At 36.2% G+C, this 24,813-nt stretch overlaps 2 protein-coding genes, 1 long non-coding RNA gene and 1 other non-coding gene across 4 annotated transcripts; 2 read left to right on the plus strand and 2 right to left on the minus strand.

The window, feature by feature from the left end:
• Window positions 1–3,832: 3,832 nt before the first annotated feature.
• LOC110013185 (uncharacterized) lies at window positions 3,833–7,401 on the minus strand. Its single transcript, XR_016067202.1, has 2 exons — window positions 6,067–7,401; window positions 3,833–5,783 (listed from the first exon to the last, which is right to left on the minus strand). It is a non-coding gene; the product is annotated as an uncharacterized LOC110013185 (long non-coding RNA).
• Window positions 7,402–9,491: 2,090 nt separating this feature from the next.
• Window positions 9,492–9,564, minus strand: TRNAR-UCU (transfer RNA arginine (anticodon UCU)). Its single transcript has one exon. It is a non-coding gene; the product is annotated as a tRNA-Arg (tRNA).
• A 2,622-nt stretch (window positions 9,565–12,186) lies between these two features.
• On the plus strand, window positions 12,187–13,175 carry LOC105177654 (transcription factor HEC2). Its single transcript, XM_011100877.3, has one exon. The coding sequence runs from the start codon at window positions 12,326–12,328 to the stop codon at window positions 13,001–13,003; it is 678 nt and encodes a 225-aa protein (XP_011099179.1). The 5' UTR covers window positions 12,187–12,325; the 3' UTR covers window positions 13,004–13,175.
• A 2,331-nt stretch (window positions 13,176–15,506) lies between these two features.
• On the plus strand, window positions 15,507–24,813 carry LOC105177613 (DNA-directed RNA polymerase II subunit RPB1). The gene is made up of 14 exons (XM_011100827.3): window positions 15,507–15,841; window positions 15,939–16,202; window positions 17,052–17,351; window positions 17,538–17,696; window positions 17,889–18,050; window positions 18,148–18,368; window positions 18,456–18,597; window positions 18,678–19,013; window positions 19,102–19,388; window positions 20,087–20,345; window positions 20,412–23,497; window positions 23,847–23,918; window positions 24,303–24,356; window positions 24,442–24,813. Exons 1-14 carry the CDS (start codon window positions 15,758–15,760, stop codon window positions 24,560–24,562), a joined length of 5,547 nt encoding a protein of 1,848 aa, XP_011099129.1. The 5' UTR covers window positions 15,507–15,757; the 3' UTR covers window positions 24,563–24,813.

A 24,813-nucleotide genomic window follows, 5' to 3' on the forward strand; every position in this document is an offset into this window, starting at 1 on the left:
ATTGGGACCAGCTCATGCCTCTATCTACGACTACGACTATGCGCCCCGCGTTCTTCACGTTGTCCTTCATAAACTACTTATGGCAAGTCATTAGTTTTGTGTTGTAATAATGATTTTTACAAGCAATAAATAAGGTTTTATTTTACTTTTTTTTAGATGTAATTAATCCACCCACTTTAATATTTACTACACGATAATTAGTATGTTTAATTAATTATTAAAGGCACGCAAATGAACTCTTATGTATCTGAACTAGTGTAGATTATCATTCCATTTTAGTGTGGCTTGCAATAATGATGGGACACATGATTAATTACGAAATAAAATATTTTTTAGTTTTGTATAAAAATTGAAAAATAGGACTATTTTTTTAAACAATATTTATTTTTATATGTACAAATACAATTTTAAGGTTTTGATATTTTTAAATCATCAAACATATTTAAAATAAAACAAAACAAGCCACTATTATGAAAAATAAACAACACGTTCGTACTCGTGATACTCAAACTTACAATCTGGTAATTAAGTGAAAAGTAGAATATTATTAGCATTTAAAAGTGTATTAATAATTGTATAAAATATGACGAGTTCATTGATGTTAACGGCGACGTTACAACGGGGCGTGAGATACATGCAGTTATCCTCAAAAACCGAGAAAGAAAAAGGAAAAGGGAAAGTTCGTTAAGAGCAGTTAATTGCGTCCCCAATTACCAAAGGCGAAACTGCTGCTGCGGCTCACGTGCAGCGCCACTGCAACGCTATGAATAAGGCTGAACTCAACCAAGTTGCTGTTACTGTTCCCCATAACCTTCCGCCCCAACTTGCCTACTCTCACGGCCCCCCGCCCCGCCGCCCATCCAACTTGACTATAAACAATTCAATCCCAACCCTTAATTATTATATATATATAGATATATAGGTAGAGGAGTTTTATTGAATTATTTTATAAAAGTTTCAAGTTTTCAAAAAAGATATACGAGGGCGGAAATACATTATCACAATTAAGATCACTTCTCTTTAAAAATTCAATATCAGGTTGCATTAACAATTTCAAGATATGCCTCATAGATCAATTATAGTTATCTAAGTTATATAAGTGGCTGGTAGATCCAAAATAATAAGAGAGTCGTAAATGCAGTCATTTGAACATATCCAACGCAAGAGAGCTGCGACATTTATAATTTTCGACAGTCAAATTAGTCTAATTTTGAATTGTTGTATATCTTAGACTAAGAACAAATTGTATGGTGTAAGTAAATTATGACATAATTTAGTCAACTCGAAAAAAAAAAAATTACAAATCCTTTGACGGGTGTTATGATCTTTTCACTCAAGATATATGGTCCCACATCAAAAGAGTTCTGTAAAATATTCAATTTTATGTTGTAAATAAGCTTGTCTGGTACTTGAATACAAAGTCTCATATAACTACATATTACGACGATACTTTGAAAATTTATACGATACAAAAAGTTGTTAAAATTTTACTAAAAATATTAAAATATAGTTTACATGAAATCTTTTGTAATACTTTGGTCAAAACATTTTCGAATGTCTTATACAATATTTTTCAAAATATTATAAATTCTGTAATTTAGATAACTTTTTAAGGTATACATATAAATTAAAAGGGTGAATCAATCATGTCAGGAATACCGAACATGTCATATGCGAGGCCAAATTGGAGGAGCAAGCACAGGAGGAGTATTTTATGCCTGATTTTGGGAGGTTGAACCTAGACAAATTTTAAGTCTGGGATTTTCGAAGCTATTCCCATCCTCCGCTTCAGACAGCTGAAACACACCAAATTGCTGAAATCATGTCATAACAAAGACAGCTTATGGTCCGGTTAGTTGCACTCACTCATAACTATATTTTTACTACATAATCTTGCTCTCATGACCTCCTTCAACCTTAATTTCCCAATTTTGACTGCATTTTTGTCCTTATTAAAACTGACTTTAAACTTTGTTAGGCAGCGAACTTAGTTACTATCTTGACTGGATTCTGCTGTCTAATCTTGATCTATACGTTTTTAAGAACGTTTTCGTTCAGTATGATATGTTTTAATATTTGATCAAATTTTGTGAAACGACCATCTTATTTAAAAATTTAAATTGTTAGATAGGTGAATAAATACACTTCTTTACATGCAAATTCTGCACGTGAATTTTTTTTATTTATAGAGAGGTGGTAATAAAGTTCGAATTTAAGATTTTTTATTTGGTTTGATTTTGAAAAGAATGACATAATTGACATTGATATATTATGGGACTGACAGAATTAGCCAATGCAGAAAGGGGTAGGTGGAGGTGGGGAGTGGGGGCTAAAATGGAAATTGCACATAGCAAAAATATTCTGGCAGGGAGAGGGATACGACGAACCAGGGCAAGAGCAACAGAACAGAACCGAGGCGACGGTCAGGAATCGGAGCCCATTTAAACAGTATGATGATTTGTCGGATTTGGTGCTGGTCGCAATCAAAGCATGTGAGCTTGACGGTCTGCATTGAATTGAGGTAGAGCCGTCGGGCAATGGCCCGTCAAATGTGGTCAGGAGTGGCATACGGGTCTGCTTCGCGGAATCCGGGCTTGTTGTCTTGGGGCCCATTTACTCCACATGTGTTTCCACTCTTTTTCTATCATTTTTTTTCTTTGTATGATCTCAGAATTAAGTAAAGATTTACAAGCATAACAATACTGAAATTTTTTTTTTCAAATAATTAAATGGTCGGAAAATGTGAACGTAAAAAATTAAGCAAAAAAGTGGAAGTGCAAAACCTAAAGAATAAAGAAAAAGTACATATTTTATTTAAATTCGAAATCTTTATTTGACGTCATCAAAAGTAATTTTTATTTTATTTAAATCGAATAATTTTAATATTCACTTGCATGAATAATTTTATTAATAAAAAGTTATTTTTTACTAATAAAAATTTTTAAATTTTTGATATGCTAGAACTTTTTTTAGTATAATATTTACTTGTTTATTTTTTAATACAACAAAAAAAATAATTAATCAACAAAATTTAAGAAGTTAGTATTTTCATCTCAATTTATTATTATTTTTTCTCTTCCGTTGCCTTCACTTACTCTCCCTCTTCACCTCTTCGACCAAGAGCCCGAACGAATGCAATTTTCAAGATTGTCTCCGAATTTGTTGTAGACTTATCCATGGCAACTACCCACCCAACTCCCAAGAGGGATATGCTCTGCCAATCGATAGGGGTATGAGGCCATAAAAACTAGCTTCCCTTCCCGAATAAAGGGCAACGCAAGTTTCTTTTTTGTAGCACAGTTACAAACTAAGTATTAATATATTAAACATTCTATCGCTACATTATCCATCGTTATTTATTCTATCCAATATTCATTTTTTATAATTGTATACCAATTCAAAAGTCAGAATGTTAACATATTTTTTGCATGTCTCTTTTCAAAACTTGTAGAAATTAGGCCCAAGGAGGTTAAGTTTGCACCTAAACTCAATGAGTAATTTTTTGTTTGAATCAGTACTGATATCATGAAATGCAGTTAGCACCACTAGTTGTTGACGAGTGGAAAAAATCAAATCTTCTACTTTTTAAGTGAATCATTTATAATTACATTATAAATTTTAATTACGTCAATTATCAATATAAAAAATATATAACTCAACTACTATAAAAATATATCAATATTCATTTATTAGTGGTACCAAACCTCTGTCAAGATCATTAGAACTCAATACTGTCAATTAAATTAGGTGTAATTAGCTGACTAAATTAAGCATGGCCAACCAAAGCTTCACAAAAAATTAAATTACAAGTGGAACATTTGCACTTCACACATGAAGAACATGGCGTCTTAATTGAATTAGAAGACAAAAGAAAGTATTTGGAATCACAAGTGGTACCGATTTTCGTGTTTACATGTAGCAAGATGGCCGTCCATATGTGGCCCAAAGGTATTACCAAGAGGGCTAACCAATTGGGGCTTCTTCTTCACCCATTACTCCAAACCATCATCGTCCAAATCAGAGTTTTCCGCGTGATTTTCGTTCCCAACAGTCCCATTCTGTACTTGGCTATTTAGGGGCACTTAGCATGGTGTGCGGGTCTCTTTCAAAAGGTACAACAACAATAATAATAATGAGACAAGTTAGATAAAAATCGAAACATGCGGACATGAATCATGATTGGGACACAGAAAATATATACAGACAGAAAGGAAATGTTGACATCATGGGAGGAAAGAGGTCATCAAACTAAAATCTCATATTAGTGTGTGAATCTTAGAGTAATAAGGGAAAGCAAGACCAGATAGAAAGGCACAACTCACCTCAGATCTGATTCTTCGTATTGGTTAAAGTCCATAAGAACTTTCGACTTGTGTATTATTTGAATGCCTCATTGTCATCTGATACGACCCGATCAATAGGGTATCTACCGCTAACCAAGTGTTAATTATTATTATTATTTTTGAAAAGTGAGTATTAATTGTTTTATTAACTTGATCATGGTCTAAGAAAGTAAAATTTTAAGTCAATTCCAATTGAGGCCCTGCCCCTCATGAGTTAGGACGAGCAGAAGTGAAACATAATGGACGATGGAAACATGGAGTCGCTAAAATCAAAAGGGCAGAACCCAACATTAGTGGATCTGGATTGTTGACAAGCCCAGACTTTGGATCAGGTAGAGCTTATTATAAAACAGTGGTGATGACAATTTTATGGCTTACATAATCAAGCTAGTTAAAGGTGAGATCACGCTGGGACCTGTCTACAATTTCTAAGCTTATGTAATCTGACTTCGGAACTTATAATGCATTCTAATGCCTTTCCCAAACAATATTCAATTTTTTTATGAACATGTTAATATATTATAGGACATTCTTAAAGAGTCTATAAATTCAGCGAACAAATAATTGCTCTTTTGCCTTTGCTACATTCTTGTCGAGTTTGACCTGACAATTGTATAATTAATTATGAGAAAATTATTTTTCAAATAATTAATTTTAAGAAAAGTGATTATGACATTTGAATTGACAATTATATATATATATATATGTATTTCAGTACATAATTGTAAATTGTAGGTAAATTTCAAAACTAACATCATTCTTAAGACTTTTTTTTGACAACTCTCTAATATCGTAATTTTTTATTTTTTTTTGTTTCTATTACTTTCTATCATATACAGAGTCTTGTATATTTCTTTTCCTTAAATAAATCGTCGTTAGCCACATACATTGCTTTGCACTAAGCTAAAAAAAAAAAAAAGACTATTTCAATGATGGCCCTGCATGGATTCACGTATATAAGCCGCGGCTAAAGTTGCAAAAATAATAACTTAAATACCACTTGTAAATAATCCAAGGAACATGACAGGGATAGGAACTATTGAAGGTACTAAAGAAACAAGAACAACAACTACTAATTCATCCGCTAAGCTAATCCTGAAAAGTTGAAAACTAAGTGATAAGGGCTTTGTGAAATCTTCTGAGATGTTAGCAGGTAAAAGGATTAGGATTGGTTGAATATATTTTCCGATTAGGCCGATCGATCTCTATCTAAGGCGGTAGAATAGAGTAATAAGCCCCAAGTTCAATAGTTATACCTGACAAAGAGGGATGAGTTGCTACGAAAGGACTTCCAGATGCTGAGGTGGTTCCTTTACCATTTTCTACTGGATCATTTCGATTCCATCTCACCAGCAGTTCAAGCAATTCCTCAGAGTAATGAGGTGAGGACCAGTTAGTTTGAATTGTCCTGCCCGCTATCCGCCCAAGGTATGGTACTTTCTTTATTTTGGAGTGGGGGGAAAGAAAAGAAAACAAATGAATTTTAATTAATTACTAGTTAACAAGGACAACCCTAATTCTTTTTTTACTGATTATGAATTTCATAAAAGAAGACGTAGCTATCTATAATGTGAATTTTGATGAAACCTCTATCATGTCAAGTCATAAAGAACGAAGCAAGTCAGTCTCACAGTAACTCTTCACTCTATTTTTCCTCATAGCACGAAGCAAAATGAAGATAATGCATTCGCAAGAATGTTAGACCATAAGGAAGTTATCATACCTCATTTAAGCCGCTGGACGAACACGGCATTTTCTTTCAAATATAGGCCGGCCGTACTTGTGATGGCTCCCAAGGATTCAATATGACCACTTAGGTCTACGTTGCCACGATATTGTTCTATGGAAGCGGGGATCACAATTTTCAGCAAGTAAATATCAAAAGGATTTGTTATTAAGATTAATGAAGGAATTAAAAAGTATTTAATGGGTTTAATAAGTAATTAATAATTAAAAATAACTATATTGAGGATTAAAAGTTACAAATTATAATTTTCATTAAAATATAATTTTGATATAATTTAATTCCAAAAATGAATTTGGGGAAAGAGGCGAACAAAATAAAAAATTGTTTTTACATTTTAGTCTGCTCAATCATACGATCAAAGGAGCACTTATTAGATTTAAATATGTCCTGTTAATTTATTTGTGTAGTGGATGGCAAAAACAAATAAGATTTGACTACACCCAAATTACAGGTAGATAATATATTTATCATACAATCAAATATCTTCTAAAAAAATATATAGCAATCAACTAATAAATGCGACAATCCATCATATAATTACGTTCGACGTGGACAATCTCAAGCTAGAATTTCTCTTTGTGGACAGCGGTTGGCATAAATATTGAACAGCTGTATTGCGAGTGAGAATTTAATTGAAAGGGTAAGACCACTGAGTTGGAGGATTTAAAGAATTAATTGCATATGCACGTGCACTGGATAATACTGGTAATCTTCTTAAACCCTGATTAATTCCTAATGTGGCACATGTGTTCTAAGCCTAAAAAGTTAATTAATTAGTACATCAACTTTTGTTTATTTCCCATATGAGAACGTGAACTCTCTTATGTTGGTACATTACCACTTGAATTCTGAAATCTACTTTGCCCCTCGTATAAAAAACAAAATTTGCCCGCAGTGGATCAACTTGGGGCAAAAGGAAAAGAAGGGAAAGGAAGATGCAGGGATAAATGAAGTTCAAGCAATAAAATGTTGTTTTCGATTGTTGAGAGCAACACATTGATTTAATTATAGATTACGTAGGTCATTAAGATAGGTGGAAGCATGATAAAAATGACAAGCAAGCATAAGAAAAGATCAGTTCATGCCAACAAAACCAAACAGATTAATTAACACAATCAAACTCATCATAACACAATTAATTCTACATTAACAAACAATATCACAATAATGATATCGTCGCGCGATCGCAACCACCCCCAACAGATCTGCGAGATTTTCCCCTCCAAACTCAAAATCAGCAGCAAACACACATTTACTCAACAACAAAAACTGAAAAAATAGCACAAAACGCTCACAGGCGCACACATTAGAATGACTGGCGGCAACGAGTAATGGCGGAACAGCCTCGAGTGTACGGGTGGACCGGACCCCTAGCTCTGTAACAATTATGCGTGTAATACGACCTACCTGAGCGCGGCGGGCACGGTACTCTGTTCGCCGACAAGGCGCCGTAAGAAATGTAGTAATGGATCGCTCTCTTCCAGAAAAGCGACCTCCGATTGGGCGCGCCGTCGACAGCTTCTTCCTCCATGCCTTCTCCAAGCTCTTCATTATAGAATGAGATCCCCGTTTCCCACTGTTCCAGCGCATCGGCGGAGATATGGAAGGTGGATTTATCCGCTAATTGAGCTGCGGCGACGAGGATAGTGAAGAGGAGAGCAATGGAAAAGAGCAAGGGCTTAGCGGAGTCCATGTGTAGAAAGGAATTAAGCAGAAGAGGAGAGGAATAGGTTCTCCGGCTCTGTGTGAGATCAGAGTGTTTGTTGTTTGTATGCTGGGGACAGCAAGTCACATGAGTAGCTCAAAACATAAATATACACGTTACTTTAATATTTTTCACTAATGATTTTAAATACATTTGTTATAGGATTACTTAATTTTTTTGTAATCATACTTTGTTTATTAGCAATGTACAAATTCAAACATTAATTTAATTAATTAATATATTAAGAGTAAATAAATAAATAAGATATTGGTATTAAAAATGTAGACTATAAAGTACAAATCTATATCCATGAGATTCAAACTCGTACATTGTGTTTGGATTTGTGTTTTAGTTATTTTGTTTTGTTTTGAAAATAAAGAGAGAAAAATAGAGATAAGTAAGTATTTGTTGAAAATAGATGATATGTTTGGATTTGTGTTTTGTGGTTATTTAAAATAAGTGGCGTAGGTATGATGTTGGGATGTGGGAGACAAAAATCACTATTTATTGTCAAATCATATATTTTTATATATAAATATGTATATATATAAATATTTTATGTTTAATGTTATATTTTTGGAAGAAAAAAAATACTGTGCATCAAATTATGTCTGTTTTATATTATATATATATAATAATATACAAAGTTGAAAAACAAAAAAACACGCAAATAAAGTGTAAAAATACAAAAACAAACATTGAATGTGTTTTATCTTATCTCGAAAAAATGCAAGAATACAAATCCAAACAAAGCCGTAGGTTTTTAGTTGCAAGACTTCAACATCACCATGACCTCTTAGTAATCTTACTTGAGTAACTACATTTCGGAAAATTAACGTTTAGGGAAATCGAATCACATAGTAAGTGTATTATAATTTATTTATTTTTTTCTAACTGTATACAAATTACATTATATTTGTTATATAATTTAGTTAAATTTGAACGCGAGTTAAATCCAAATCCAAATTCCCCCGGAATATCCTACATATGATAGCACTTTCATATTGAGAGAAAAATATTTAAAATTTTGAATTGAGTTGGTGTAACCTTTTATAAACTGTCACGAATTTTCATTTCTAATCATTAGAAGGGAAGGGCGATATTTATGAAATTGCAACTTTATATTGCATAATTGGATTTGACATTTTGTTGCACCGGTAACAGACATTATTATTGTCACTTCTGGACTGCTACTACGGTACTGATCGATTTTTAAAATAAATCGTGTTTCAAATTAATTACATAATAATTAATATTGTGGGTGTTATATAGTTATGTATTAGTTAAATTAGAGTTGATTTAAATTATTATTATTTTTAATATGACGCAAATAATCGAAAATGAAAAATTATTATTATTGAAAAGGCAAGGGAAAATTTATTAAGAAGTGGTGGAAGTAGTAAGGGGAATGGAAATGCAGACTGCAGGAGATAAGAATGGAAAAAGATAAAAGGGGGTGAAATGGATGACAGCTATGGAAAATGATTGCGTGTTTGCTTTTACTGACTGGCTTGACTCTTGGCTTGGGGGTTGGGGGCACTCATTTATCACCGGCTGGAGCCGCTGCAGGCCTGCTTTTGACGCGTCGCTGTTCGTTTCGGCAAATGGGGCACGCGCGCCTCCGCTCTTATATACGACGGCTGTTAAGAAAATAAAAATTAATATTAATTAATTAAAACCTCAAAAGAGAGAGATGCACGCCCAGTGGGACTCGAACCCACAATCGCTTGATTAGAAGTCAAGCGCCTTATCCATTAGGCCATGGGCGCTGCTTGCTTTTCATTCGAAGTCTTTAATTTGACATACCCCAAATATATAAATTCCAAGCTGCAAAATGTGGATGGGTGGGTTGCGGGGAAGCAAAGTAAAAATATATATAGGTAAAACAAAAATGTGGGATTAAGATGATGAATTCGGTTGGTGGAAAACAAGAAAGAAAAAAAGTGATGAAGGCAGAAAGGTTTATCCAATGTTCAGCATATGTATATAGAAAAGACTTTAATTTAATGCACTGAACCAAACAACTGAATCCAAAACGTTGATCGATAAATCCCTGAAACACACACTGCAAAAAGCTTGAATATGTATAATGACCGCTTACCATTAAGCTGAAAGGAGGTTTAATTTCTTGGTGCCTGCTGCTTTTGTTTCAGTTCATCACTATTCTGTGTAAATTCTCCCTTTTCACTTTTCCAGGGTTTATCATCAACTCCTCTTATACATAAATTCCACTCATCCAATCCAAATCGGGGACCCTTTACCCTCCCCTACTCTAATCTTTTGCTTTTGCTTCTTTCAGGTAAAAATTCTTTGGGATTGGGACGTTGCTTGATGGAACACCACTGCGATGTTGATCATCTGATCATCCTCAGTTGCCCATAATTCCTAAATTGAACATATATACGTTTCAACTAAGTTTATTGAAAATTCAATTATATATATCTAGCTATGTATATTACTCCATTTTGCATATAATATATGTCACATCTCATACATGGGCCTAATTATGAATCATTAGGACAGGTGGGTTCATATTAGAATATTGTGTTTTTGAATTTTTCTATAATTAGTAAATACCTTTTAAGTGATCATATACATTCATTGATACTTGTCTTATTTCATAATTATTAACTAATAAACAGAAAATATTCTTAATTTAATTAGTTGTATAAGAATTAGAGTAGTGTCAGAGTCAGAGGTGGTGTAAGCCCTCTTCATTTGTCATGTCTGAAAGAAAGCAATAAGTCTTGATTGGAGATCAGGTATGTGTACATGTGAAAAGAGGCTGACAAGCTGATCCCACAGGCCAAAAAAAAAGTATAAAATCATTGGTATTAGTTTTTATTATCCTTTGCCCTTTTTCTTATCCAACTTGGACGTCCTTCTTATCAGGATATATATGTTTAATACTATTCCACCATCATATATATATATATATATAGTGTACATGTAAATAAATACATGATGAGGGTTTTCCATTGTTCCAGCTCCCTCCATACTCCTAATTGCTGCTGCCCTTATTCAGACATGCTTCATTCTAGCAATCATATCCTCACACTGTCATATATCTATCTACCCTTTAACTGTTTTATATTAATATAAGAATGAACACTACTATATATAAAATCCATCACACACACATGTATATATATAGAGAGAGAGAGAGGGAAGAGAGAGAGAGGCGTCGGTGGGGTGATAGATTAGATTGGAGCAGAATCGAAAATAGTTGAAGTATAGGGGAATTAAGTGGGGGTTCGGGTTTGGGGCATCATCTGATCATCAAAGTCGTTATCTTTTCTGACAGACTTCATGTGCATTGTGGGTGTGGGTTCATTTTTCACTCCAAAGCCATGTATCTTCCAACAACGCTGAAGAAAGCCGTGACTTTGAGCAATAACCCAATAATATATATATATATATATATATATAGAGAGAGAGAGAGAGAGAGAGAGAGAGGTTCATGCACCTTTATCAGTCTCCTCTAGTCTTCTCCCTGCAATTCTTGATTTATGCATGTACGTACCATCATCACTTCACTCTTTTATCTTTTTTTTTTTATCATTTACACATACATATTCATTCACCACCACCCCCATGGAAATCTCTATATATATACACTTTTGCTTTATCTTTTTCCTTGATATCCAACGTAATCGTGTTAGAGAATTTTACATTATCATGATGGATCACATGGTCAAGATCCTTCGTGTCTTATGTGTATTTCAAATCTATACATATGAAATACCATTAACCGCATTCTCACAAGAAGACATCCCTCTTACTAGAAGCAAATTAACCTCAAGAATAATATTTCATATCGAGAAAAAATAATTGAGAAATATTCGAGAGGCTCCCAAAATATGCACCTACAATCAATAACTTTATAACAGCTATATATGGATAAAAATGTAATATACTTTTTACCAATGAAGTTAATAGAAAAGGCTAGAGGCAACATTTTTTTATAGTATAAGATTCCAACCATTTGCTTGTTATAATTCTCCAAACTTAGAGCAATTTGTTTACTCTCCCTTTGTTTTAAGTAGTAAATCTCAATCATCTAATTTATCTAGAAAATATAGGGTTCTATATATATATACTGCAAAAAAACAAAAAGGACAATAACTTTTAAAATTTAATTAAAATTAAATCGGAGCGAATTTAAATCAATTATATAATAAATTCTATACAGTTATTGTATAATTTATGAATAATTTAGAAAAAAATAACAAATAGAGTGTGATGGATTTATTTGGAAAAAAAAATGTTGCAGTGGAAAAATTAGTTGTGCATCCGTGAGTTGACAGGTGTGGCCTTGACAGTGACCAACTATTCTACATAAAAGCAAATATTTTATATTAATACTGTCAACAGTATTAATAATATCTCCATCCATACTGATTCGTCGTGCCAACATCTCATATAAACCCTTCATACCCCCATTTCCCCTTACTGCGTTTCCCATATATTATAAACTCTCTATCTCTCCTTCGCTGCCTTTTCAGCTTCAGAGGTTTATTTGATCAAGTCATGGATTTCAACCTCATGATGGATTCATCGTTAGCCCACAACAATGCGGGAGCTGGCCGGGAAATGGTTGCTCAGCTTGATAAGTTTCCTCAACTCTCCGACGGGCTTTATCAGGAAACTTCTGAATCATCGGATTTGGAATTCTCCGGTGGAAGCGCCTCCAGTTTCACGACCTTTCAGAATCTTTATGGCAACGCCGTAGCACCGGTTAATGCTCAAGAGACAAAGCTCCCTCTCGTTTCTCAAAACATGGAACTCAGTTTGAATCATGATCCGAGTTTGTCATTGCAGCAAAGGTGCTCGATGGAAGGGATGAGAGAGATGATTTTCCGGATTGCGGTGATGCAGCCAATCCAGATCGACCCGGAATCGGTGAAGCCGCCCAAGAGGAGGAATGTGCGGATTTCTAAGGACCCGCAGAGCGTGGCGGCCCGCCACCGCCGGGAGAGGATAAGCCAGCGGATCAGGATCCTGCAGAGAATGGTTCCAGGTGGTACGAAGTTGGACACTGCTTCAATGTTGGATGAGGCGGTGCATTACTTGAAGTTCTTGAAGAGGCAAGTGCAGTCGTTGGAACAAGCAGCCGCCGCTAACAGGCCGATAATGGGTGCTGGATTGTTTCCGGTGGTGGGCTCTATGCAAATGCTTAGCTCAGATCGAACTTGTTTCTTGGTTTGATTTTACATATCCTTTTAACTTTCAGATATTTTTTCAGAAAAAAAAAAAAGAAAATGTACTAGTTTTAATATGTTCTCTTTTCCGTTTTTCTTCTTTAACTTAGTCTTGATTTGTTTCTTCGATGGCTGTAGCGTGTGGCAGAGTAAATTTAGTGTGGATAATTTTCCTTAAAGTTCACCATGATCATAGAATTTATTGTCGACACGTAGCGCTGAATATATCATGGTATTAGGATAAAGTTGGATTTAAATACCAAATCTTTAAGAATTGTAGTCCAGATTTGGGTGAGTCAAGCTCAAATCACACGATAAGCACATCATATGTAGTATGTTATTAATGTACATTTAAAAAAATACAACGAACGATAAAAAAAGAAAGATGTGGAAATATTTCATCCATCCACAACACGATGGCGAATTATTGCCAACCTTTTTACCCAGCAGTGAAGATACTTAACAAAATCTAATCGCATCTTAGTCAGAGACTCGGATTACAAAGAAATCGGATATCTAAAAATTTTAATGCAGTGATGAAGCAGAAAATTTTGCAATGAATAATGACAGGGTACCTGAATTAAGGCTTTAGGTCAGAAAATGGAACTGCATGGTGGTTTGGACTTTGGAGATGGAGCTGTGGTAAAAACAAGTTAAACTTTGGACTTAGGCGGGACAGTGGCTTATTTCCTTTTGATTGGGCTTTCAAAATTTGTGAATCAACTCTAGCTCTCTAACAACCTGTAATTGGGAGGAGTTGATACCCTTTGCTGAATCCTAAGTCTGCAATTAGAATAAAACTTTGCTAAGATTGTTGGTGGTTCTTAGCTTTACAGTTTGGGGGGGAAAAACATTGTTAACAAATTCAGTCATAAGTTGATAATGAATTTTCTCTCAGTTTTGGGTTCTGATTTAATAATATTAGAACTACGTCTGTCAATGATTAAGATCTTATCCAATTCATATTTAAAATTAAAAATAACCCAAATAAATTAATTTAGATTCATACCCTATCTAATACATTTTACTCCACTCAAAATGCATAGGTCTCTAGACCCATCTGGACCCAGTGTTTGAGTCTTGTCAGACCCAAATCGAATTTTTTTTTCTTTCTTTCTTCTTTTCTCCGACCTTTTTTTTTCTGTAAATTATACTAATTAAATTATTTTTTTCCTCTATTTTTACCCGTAATTTATAGGGTATTGAATTCAGTCAATCGAATTGAATAGATTTTTAATCAACCAAAAGTTTAGGCATATCGAAAATCGAACCGACCTTATCGATTCGGTTCAATTATAATTGAACATTTTTTCAATTGGATTCGGTTAATAACCGAATTGTCAAATCATAAGAAAAAAAATATTTTAGTTAATTAATTTAATAGTTCTTTATTTTTATATTTTAAATTTAAAATCAGTAGAAATTTAATTATATTATTGTAAAATATAGTATATATTTATAAATATAATTTAGATATATATTAATATATTTTATAAAAATATAATATATTATATAAATATATTTTATAAAAATATAATATATTATATAAATATATTTTTTTAATTTCAGTTATTTGATCGATACGGCTGATCGACCTAACCAAACTATACCGGTTGATTGTACCAAATTTTTTTTTTTCTAAAATTAACCGAAGACCTAACTGAATTTTTGGTTTGAATTTCAGTACGAACTAAAAATTTGATTCAATCGATTTTCGACCGATTAATCGAACTTTTAACACCCTAATAATTTATAAGTAAATTCAGAATTATTGAGACCAATTTACAAATAACTTTTTTTTTATAATTTTTAAAATAATATATCATTATTATACCCTTTACAAAATAATTTTATGAAAATATTACGTGATAAATAATGTATGATACTTTAAGTTTTTAAAATTTGTTTATTTGAAGTTAAATCAATTGATAAATAATAATCAAATTGAATAGCGAAGAAAAATAAATATATTTATTGGGTCCCAATTGGATAAATAGACCAATGGGTATTTATAGGTAGGGTCCAATCCGCACCAAATCTATATTTTTTTAATGGGTTTGAGTATAAGCCCGGATCTAATATATTGTTATAAGTTGTATAATTATCATTTCTATTTATATACATATGTATAAAAGAACGCATATAACACACACAAAGGCACGCTCTTAAATACAATCTAAATTTTGTGTGAACAGATATAATTGAAGACATTTCTATCACAAAGTTAGGAGTTTGTTTGAGTTTAATGTGAAGTTTAAGTACAAGTACGTTGATTTTTTTTTTTTGGTTTAAAAAATTGTTTAAATCAAGAAGAAGGCCATAAGATAATTTTAGTGTATCATTCTTACAAGCCCAAGCCCATCTAAGAGAATAGCCCAAGCTTAATAATATTAATATAATATATATAGATATAATTATTTTTTTTATCATACTTTTAAATTTTAATGCGAAAAATAGGAAAAGAAGAGATCGAACACCGCGTGAAACGGGTAACGACACTATTAAAGGCCCAAACCCTCATCTTTAGCTCTAGTCTCCGCGATTTCTACTCTTTCCTGGTGCTCTGCACCTCTCTCTCTCTCTCTCTCTCCACCCATTTTCTTCCTCGGTCTTAAACAGTTGATTAGTCCAAAGGAAGTAAAGAGACAACAACCGAGCAAATTGCATAATAATTCGCGGAAGTTTGTGAAAGAATTCTTACATAAACCCTAGGAATTAGCTGTGGAGAAGTGAAAAACCCTAGAATTTGGAGTGAACCGCCATGGATTTGCGGTTCCCCTATTCGCCGGCCGAGGTTGCCAAGATCCGGGTGGTCCAGTTTGGCATCCTCAGCCCGGATGAAATTGTAATCTACGATTACTTAGTTTTTGTTTCATTTTTTAAATTTGGAACAGCATGGCTGAATTGGGAGCTCAACTGGATAATTTTGTTCTTCTTTGCAGAGGCAAATGTCGGTCGTGCATATAGAACATAGTGAAACGACAGAGAGAGGTAAGCCGAAGCCAGGTGGGTTGAGTGACCCTCGTCTGGGGACTATTGATAGGAAGATGAAGTGCGAGACTTGTATGGCTAACATGGCCGACTGCCCCGGCCACTTTGGTCACCTCGAGCTCGCAAAACCCATGTTTCACATTGGCTTCATGAAGACTGTGCTCAGCATCCTTCGTTGTGTTTGCTTCAATTGCTCCAAAATTTTGGCAGACGAGGTACTTACCTGATGCCCCAGTTGATGCAAAACTGAAACTTTGGAGCAATGTGAGACAGAGAGTTTCGCATTTTCCCCCCTAAAGCTTGCATGCATGGAGAAAGAATACGGATTTTGATTGGATTTCTAGTGATTGATTGATAATATCCAATTTGGGACTTCTATTTCGCAGTTTCAAATAAAATGTTAAGAGTATGTCGGTGAAGGAAAACTTTGGCGCTCGTATTTTCAATTACCACGCCAACATAAAATAGGATGAAGAATAATGAAAACTGGGACTGCCTCATGTTACATATTAATTTCGATGGCCATGTGGCCGTTTATGATGTGGAAACATCCGGCTATGAGCATAACCTGTGTGATGAATTTCTTATCCCAACCAAGTTTTGATATGGTAACTTTTGTTGGACTATGAGAGTGTCATTAACGGGCATGAGAGCATTTCTTGAGAAAAATGTAACTATAGCACTCCTTATATCACGGAGGTTCCTTATATATTTCACAAGCTTAGACCTTTTTATGCCTTCTCACATTTCCATCCTTAGTTGTAAGTATCACCATTTGCTTGATGTTTGTAGTTGAAAGCTAAGCCTTCCCAAATGCCAAGGTTTCTTACAAATACTTGTTAATGGATATGTCTTCTGGAGTTTGGTATGATTTCACATAAATCATGATCAATGTATTTTGTTATGCTGACAGGGATAGTTGTTTGTTTTCCGTATCTGCCTGAACTTGGTGGGATTCCTCGAATAGAAAAAACTAGTTTTCCGGCAAGATGAGGCACATGAAACTTTAATGAAGACAAGTTTGTTTTATATGTTATTAATCATAGTATTCGAATCTCTGCCAGGAGGATCCGAAGTTCAAGCAAGCATTGAGAATAAGAAACCCTAAGAATAGGCTAAAAAAGATATTAGATGCCTGCAAAAACAAATCCAAGTGTGAAGGAGGCGATGAGATTGATGTGCAAGGTCAAGACACTGATGAACCTGTGAAGAAGACTAGGGGAGGGTGTGGTGCTCAGCAGCCAAAAATTTCTATTGATGGCATGAAAATGGTTGCTGAGTACAAGATTCAAAAGAAGAAGAACGATGACCCGGAGCAAATGCCTGAACCAGTCGAAAGGAAACAACAACTTTCTGCAGAGAAGGTACGGTGTCCTGAACAAAAAATGGCTTTGAAACTTTTGGGTCTCCAATATTCGCTCCCAAGCCACTCTGTTGTGAATGGAAAACCCCCTTGCCGAAAGTTGGGAAAAGGATATCTTGCTTCAGGCTTCTAACCTGAAATGTGTGCAAGAACTGTCAGTTAAAATTTCTGATTGATTTCATTTCAGGTTCTTAGCATCTTGAAGAGAATAACTGATGAAGATTGTCAATTGCTGGGTTTGAATCCAAAATATGCCCGCCCCGATTGGATGATACTTCAAGTTCTTCCTATTCCTCCGCCTCCTGTTAGACCTTCTGTGATGATGGATACTTCTTCTAGAAGTGAGGTGAGATCTTCCTCTTGAGCTATTCAATTTGGCTTGACTTGTTCCTGGATTTTTATTACTACTTCAGCTAGTCCTGTCAGGAAAAGTATGTTAGGTTCTGTTCTTTTAAATGAATGAAAGTTCCCTGCACCTCACCCTGTGTAGTAGCTTGCAAGCTTTACCATACTCTGATTATTCAATCTCTCAATGCAGGATGATTTAACTCATCAATTGGCGATGATCATAAGGCACAATGAGAACTTAAAGAGGCAGGAGCGGAATGGGGCTCCTGCACACATCATCTCTGAGTTTGCACAGTTACTGCAGTTCCACATAGCCACCTACTTTGATAACGAATTGCCTGGACAGCCAAGGGTATTGTTACTTTCTTTCCTTTATTGACACAATATGTCAAGATTCAAGGTCTTGAATACCTTTTACCTAACAAGCGAAGTACCTGCATGCACTGTAGGCTACACAAAGATCTGGTAGACCAATCAAATCAATATGTAGCAGGCTCAAAGCAAAAGAAGGTAGGATCAGAGGTAACTTGATGGGTAAGAGAGTTGATTTCTCAGCTCGGACTGTGATCACACCTGATCCAACCATCAACATTGACGAACTGGGAGTACCTTGGAGTATTGCCCTGAATCTGACATATCCAGAAACTGTGACGCCTTATAATATAGAAAGGTTTGTTTCTTTTACTTTGATTTTCCGATTGTTAGCTTATTTTTCATTTTGAATTGGCCATTCATCACTACTTCATCTTCAATGCAGGTTGAAAGAGCTTGTGGAATATGGACCTCATCCTCCTCCAGGTAAAACTGGTGCTAAATATATAATTAGGGATGATGGGCAAAGGCTTGATCTTAGATATTTGAAGAAGAGTAGTGATCAGCATCTAGAACTTGGCTATAAGGTGAGACTCTTTGCCCTTTAATGTGAGAATGATGAAGGTTAGAGTTGCATATCTCTTAACTTATGTGATCAATGATGTAGGTGGAGCGCCACTTGAATGACGGTGACTTTGTCCTGTTCAATCGGCAACCGAGTTTGCATAAAATGTCTATAATGGGGCATAAAATAAAGATTATGCCTTACTCAACCTTCCGTCTGAATCTGTCTGTAACCTCACCCTATAATGCTGATTTTGATGGGGATGAAATGAACATGCACGTTCCCCAGTCATTTGAAACTAGAGCTGAAGTGTTGGAACTGATGATGGTTCCGAAATGCATCGTGTCACCTCAATCAAACCGGCCTGTAATGGGTATAGTCCAGGATACACTTTTAGGTTGCCGCAAAATCACCAAAAGAGATACATTTATTGAAAAGGTGACATGCAGTTGGCTTTTCTCGAATAATACTATGTTTCTGCTTGTGAGAATTTCCTCTGTAAACTATTTTTCATTTGTATATGCAGGATGTTTTCATGAATATTCTGATGTGGTGGGAGGATTTTGATGGAAAAGTGCCTGCACCGGCAATTTTGAAACCTAGGCCACTTTGGACTGGAAAACAAGTGTTCAATTTAATAATACCAAAGCAGATAAACCTTTTGAGATATTCAGCATGGCATCAGGAAAGTGAAAAGGGATTTATAACTCCTGGGGATACTCAAGTCCGAATAGAAAAAGGGGAATTGCTATCTGGCACTCTTTGCAAGAAGACGCTTGGGACATCCACGGGTAGTCTTATACATGTTATTTGGTATGTGCTCTCTAGATGCATTTTATGTAAAATTATAGTTTGGTAACCCAGTTATATTTATCTGGTTGTGGGAATATGAAGAAATGAGCAGATACATAAAATTATAGTTTGGTAACACAGTTATATTTATCTGGTTGTGGGAATATGAAGAAATGAGCAGATGTTATGTTTTAGAACAGTGTTACTTGTGCCATAAAAGCGAAAAAATTAATGGACTCTCCTCTGGCATTTGCAGTGTGATTGGCCAAAAAGTGAACCATTAGATAGTTCTTTCTGGAGAGAAAATCCTCACTTCTTGTCCAGTGATATGAAGGGGTGAAAAACTTTAACTAATTGATTTTCCCTGATAACTGATACTACACAACAGAGCAGTAGTTTCTTCTCCATTTTAGAAGCATCGTTGCATATGCATATGCATGTGTGTTGGTATAGCAATTTTTGCTTGTGCTTCCTTTGGTAATAGAACCTGCACAATTTTGACTCTATGATACGGTGGACATTGCTAAAAATGTTTTGAAAATGATGGACAAAGTATGGATGCATTCGTTGTGGTATAGCATCTAAGTAGTTATATCTATCTTGAAGTTGAAGCTAAGTTTGAATGAATAGCATGGGAATGTTGCTGCAGAATCTTGTTACTAGCCTAAAACATTCTTTATTTTGTGTCTTTATTCCATAATAAATGGTAATGCATCCAGGGAAGAGGTTGGTCCGGATGCAGCTCGAAAATTCTTGGGACATACGCAATGGCTTGTCAACTATTGGCTTTTGCAGAATGCTTTCAGCATTGGAATTGGTGATACAATTGCTGATGCTGCAACAATGGAAAAGATCAATGAAACTATTTCAAATGCGAAGAATGAGGTGAAAGAACTTATTAGGGCTGCTCAAGAAAAGCAGTTAGAGGCTGAACCTGGTCGAACGATGATGGAATCATTTGAAAACAGAGTGAACCAGGTATGAGTAAGAGTTTTGCTTGCTCCTTGTACATTGACAAAGACTAACGCCTTTTACGTGTCTTAGGTGTTGAATAAGGCCCGTGATGATGCTGGAAGCAGTGCTCAGAAGAGCTTGTCAGAAAGTAACAATCTTAAGGCTATGGTTACTGCAGGATCTAAGGGAAGTTTTATCAACATTTCTCAGATGACTGCTTGTGTGGGGCAGCAGAATGTTGAAGGCAAACGAATTCCTTTTGGATTCATAGATCGTACTCTGCCACACTTCACCAAAGATGATTATGGTCCAGAGAGTCGTGGGTTTGTAGAAAATTCATATCTTAGGGGTTTGACGCCTCAGGAGTTCTTCTTCCATGCTATGGGTGGTAGGGAAGGTCTAATAGATACAGCAGTGAAAACTTCGGAGACCGGGTACATTCAGAGGCGTTTGGTAAAAGCAATGGAGGATATCATGGTTAAGTATGATGGGACTGTCCGGAACTCCTTGGGGGATGTGATTCAGTTTCTTTACGGGGAAGATGGTATGGATGCTGTTTGGATTGAATCGCAGCCCCTAGAATCTTTGAAGCTGAAGAAGGCTGATTTTAATGATATGTACAGATATGAAATTGATAATGCAAATTGGAATCCTAATTACATGTTGCCTGAAGCTGTTGAAGATCTGAAAACGATTCGTGAAATCCGCAGTGTATTTGATGCGGAGGTACAGAAACTTGAAGCTGACAGATACCAACTTGGGACAGAGATTGCGACCACTGGTGACAATTCTTGGCCCCTGCCTGTTAACATTAGGAGGCTTGTCTTAAATGCACAAAAGACATTTAAGGTTGATTTTCGGCGGCCTTCTGATATGCATCCTATGGAGATTGTGGAAGCTGTTGACAAGTTACAGGAAAGGCTTAAGGTGGTGGTTGGTGATGATTATTTGAGTATGGAAGCCCAAAAGAATGCTACTCTTTTCTTTAATATATTGCTTCGGAGTGCCTTAGCAAGTAAGAGGGTTTTAAAGGAATATAGACTTACCCGAGAAGCTTTTGAATGGGTTATTGGTGAGATAGAATCTCGTTTTCTGCAGTCACTTGTGGCTCCTGGGGAAATGATAGGGTGTGTCGCTGCACAGTCAATTGGTGAGCCTGCCACACAGATGACCCTTAATACTTTCCACTATGCTGGTGTGAGTGCGAAAAACGTCACATTAGGTGTTCCAAGGTTGAGGGAGATCATTAATGTTGCTAAAAAAATCAAGACACCCTCTCTTTCAGTATATTTGAAGCCTGATGTTAGTAAAACAAAGGAGAGGGCCAAAAATGTCCAGTGTGCTCTTGAGTACACTACTTTACGCAGTGTGACACAAGCCACAGAAGTATGGTATGATCCAGATCCCATGAGCACAATTATTGAGGAAGATGTGGAATTTGTGAAGTCCTATTATGAGATGCCTGATGAAGAGATTGACCCTGACAAAATCTCCCCTTGGTTGCTTCGCATAGAGTTGAACCGGGAGATGATGGTGGATAAGAAACTCAGCATGGCAGATATTGCCGAGAAGATAAATCTTGAATTTGATGATGATTTGACATGTATATTCAATGATGACAATGCTGAGAAACTGATTCTTCGTATTCGTATCATGAATGATGAAGCCCCCAAGGGTGAATTGAATGATGAATCAGCTGAGGATGATGTATTTCTCAAGAAGATTGAGAGTAACATGCTCACAGAAATGGCTCTTCGAGGCATACCAGATATCAATAAGGTGTTCATAAAGAACAGTAAGCTAAATAAGTTTGATGAGAATGAAGGATTCAAGGCAGAGAATGAGTGGATGCTGGACACTGAAGGTGTTAACCTACTGGCTGTCATGTGCCATGAAGATGTTGATGCAAGGAGGACAACAAGCAATCACTTGATTGAAGTTATCGAAGTTCTAGGAATTGAGGCAGTTCGTAAAGCTTTGCTGGATGAATTGCGTGTTGTCATATCCTTTGACGGATCTTATGTGAACTACCGACACTTGGCAATATTGTGCGATACCATGACCTATCGTGGTCACTTGATGGCCATAACTCGTCATGGGATTAATCGCAATGATACTGGCCCGATGATGAGATGCTCCTTCGAGGAAACGGTGGACATTCTGCTTGATGCTGCTGTCTATGCAGAAACGGACCATCTAAGGGGTGTCACTGAAAACATTATGTTGGGTCAGCTTGCACCAATTGGCACTGGAGACTGCGCCTTGTATCTGAACGAGGAGATGTTAAAACAAGCTATTGAGATCCCTTTACCCAGTTACATGGAAGGTGGTGGCCTGGAATTTGGCATGACACCTGCTCGTTCCCCACTTACAGGAACCCCGTATCATGACGGCATGATGTCACCAAGTTATTTGCTCAGCCCAAATCTGCGGTTATCTCCTGTTACAGATGCCCAGTTTTCTCCTTATGTTGGTGGAATGGCCTTCTCTCCTACATCATCTCCAGGTTACAGCCCGTCCTCTCCTGGATACAGCCCATCATCTCCTGGTTATAGCCCCACTTCTCCTGGTTACAGCCCCACTTCCCCTGGTTATAGCCCCACTTCCCCAACATATAGTCCCAGTTCACCTGGATATAGCCCAACAAGTCCTGCATATTCTCCAACTAGCCCATCCTACTCACCTACTTCTCCAACCTACAGCCCAACTTCTCCTAGCTATAGTCCGACTTCACCAAGTTATAGTCCTACATCTCCAAGTTACAGTCCGACATCTCCGAGCTATAGCCCAACCTCCCCTGCATACAGCCCAACATCCCCTGCATACAGCCCAACATCCCCTGCTTACAGCCCCACTTCACCCTCTTACAGCCCAACGTCACCCTCTTACAGCCCAACCTCTCCATCTTACAGCCCAACCTCACCTTCTTACAGTCCCACCTCTCCATCATACAGCCCAACTTCTCCGTCATATAGCCCAACCTCACCTGCCTACAGCCCGACCTCCCCTGGTTATAGCCCAACCTCTCCAAGTTACAGTCCTACCTCACCAAGTTATAGCCCTACATCTCCAAGTTACAATCCTTCAGCAAGATACAGCCCTTCTCTTGCATATTCACCTACAAGTCCAAAGATCTCACCTTCTAGTCCTTACAGTCCGTCCTCTCCAAGTTACAGGTAATCTTTGTGTAGGTTTTTGTGGTGTTTGATCTTTGTGCCTGCCAAGTGCTAATTTCTGATCCGTAACTGTGTGCTATAATAGAAGTTATTGTAAGTGAATGAGTTGTTTGCATCATACTGATGGCTAGTAGTAAAGCTGGGTACCTTGTGAATGCTAGTTGATAATTTAGGTTGAAAAAAGAGAATCTAAATTGCTGCTGGTTTAATCGTAAGTGTTCAAGGAACGAACTAATACTAGTTAATGGTGTAACTTGTGTTCATTATAATATTTGATTCTTGCTTTTTGGCAGTTGATAGTTGACAAGTTGTATTTTAACTGATATACTGTTTGCTCTGTGATTTGCAGTCCAACCTCACCTTCATATTCTCCAACATCTCCATCGTATTCTCCATCTAGTCCAAGTTATAGCCCAAGCAGGTAAATTCATTATGTCAATTTTCCCAGTGAGAGTCTCTGTGGAACTTGCTCTAGGAGTAAAAGAAATTGAAATGCTCCAACTTGGTCACCTTAACTTTTCTCATCATTGATTGTCTGAACAGTCTTTAATGTACTATATAGCTAGTTGATTTCTAAGGAGAATCCATTTTATAGTTAGAAGGGGCCTTATTTATTCTTCAAGATTCTAATAATCCAATCTGGCTTCAAGTTGATTAATTCGAGTATATCATCATTGTCAAATTAACTTTCCAAATGGCCAAAGACGTTAGTTGGGAAGTTCAGGGGCTATGGGCATCTCTGTATTTCTTGTGCAAGTTGTTTTGTATAATTTCTTTTTCATTAACATTTGCTATGAAATTGCAGCCCCTACAATTCTGGTGCAAGCCCTGATTATAGTCCTAGCTCCCCGCAGTACAGGTGAGTGCAGGTTACCCTGTGGTCACAGCAAAGTGAGAAAAAACTTGTGGTTCTGAGTTATTTTTTTTCTCTGGCTCCTATGCAGTCCAAGTGCAGGATACTCTCCTAGTGCACCAGGGTACTCCCCATCTTCAACCAGCCAGTACACTCCCCGCACAAATGACAGAGACGACAAGAGTGTCAAGGATGAGAAGAGCAAGCGTTGATGTGCAATACAGCACAACTGCATACCAAATATTAAGGACTGAAAAATTCTTGATGTTCATCAATCTTTTCAGCTCTTATGTTGCATGTACTAAATGTATTCCATGTAATGCAAGTTGTACTAGTTCTCCTGTTGTGTTGATTGGCATTCGACATGGGACAATCCTTAGTTGTACGACCTTTTATTTGAGATTTGAGTTTGTATAGCAGAAGACTAACTATGACGTAATGAAGTCTTGAATTTGAATTTGAA

Source organism: Sesamum indicum, linkage group LG9 (genome assembly GCF_026168435.1).
Source record: "Sesamum indicum cultivar Baizhima isolate 11 linkage group LG9, ASM2616843v1, whole genome shotgun sequence".
NCBI lineage: Eukaryota > Viridiplantae > Streptophyta > Magnoliopsida > Lamiales > Pedaliaceae > Sesamum > Sesamum indicum.

Excerpts from the sequence above, each read along its gene's own strand:
- LOC105177654 (XM_011100877.3), top strand. The coding sequence starts at position 12,326 with ATGGATTTCAACCTCATGATGGATTCATCGTTAGCCCACAACAATGCG.
- LOC105177613 (XM_011100827.3), top strand. The coding sequence starts at position 15,758 with ATGGATTTGCGGTTCCCCTATTCGCCGGCCGAGGTTGCCAAGATCCGG. Across the intron at positions 15,842-15,938 it reads TCCTCAGCCCGGATGAAATT|AGGCAAATGTCGGTCGTGCA; the intron begins GTAATCTACGAT and ends TCTTCTTTGCAG. Across the intron at positions 18,369-18,455 it reads ACGCCTTATAATATAGAAAG|GTTGAAAGAGCTTGTGGAAT; the intron begins GTTTGTTTCTTT and ends TCTTCAATGCAG.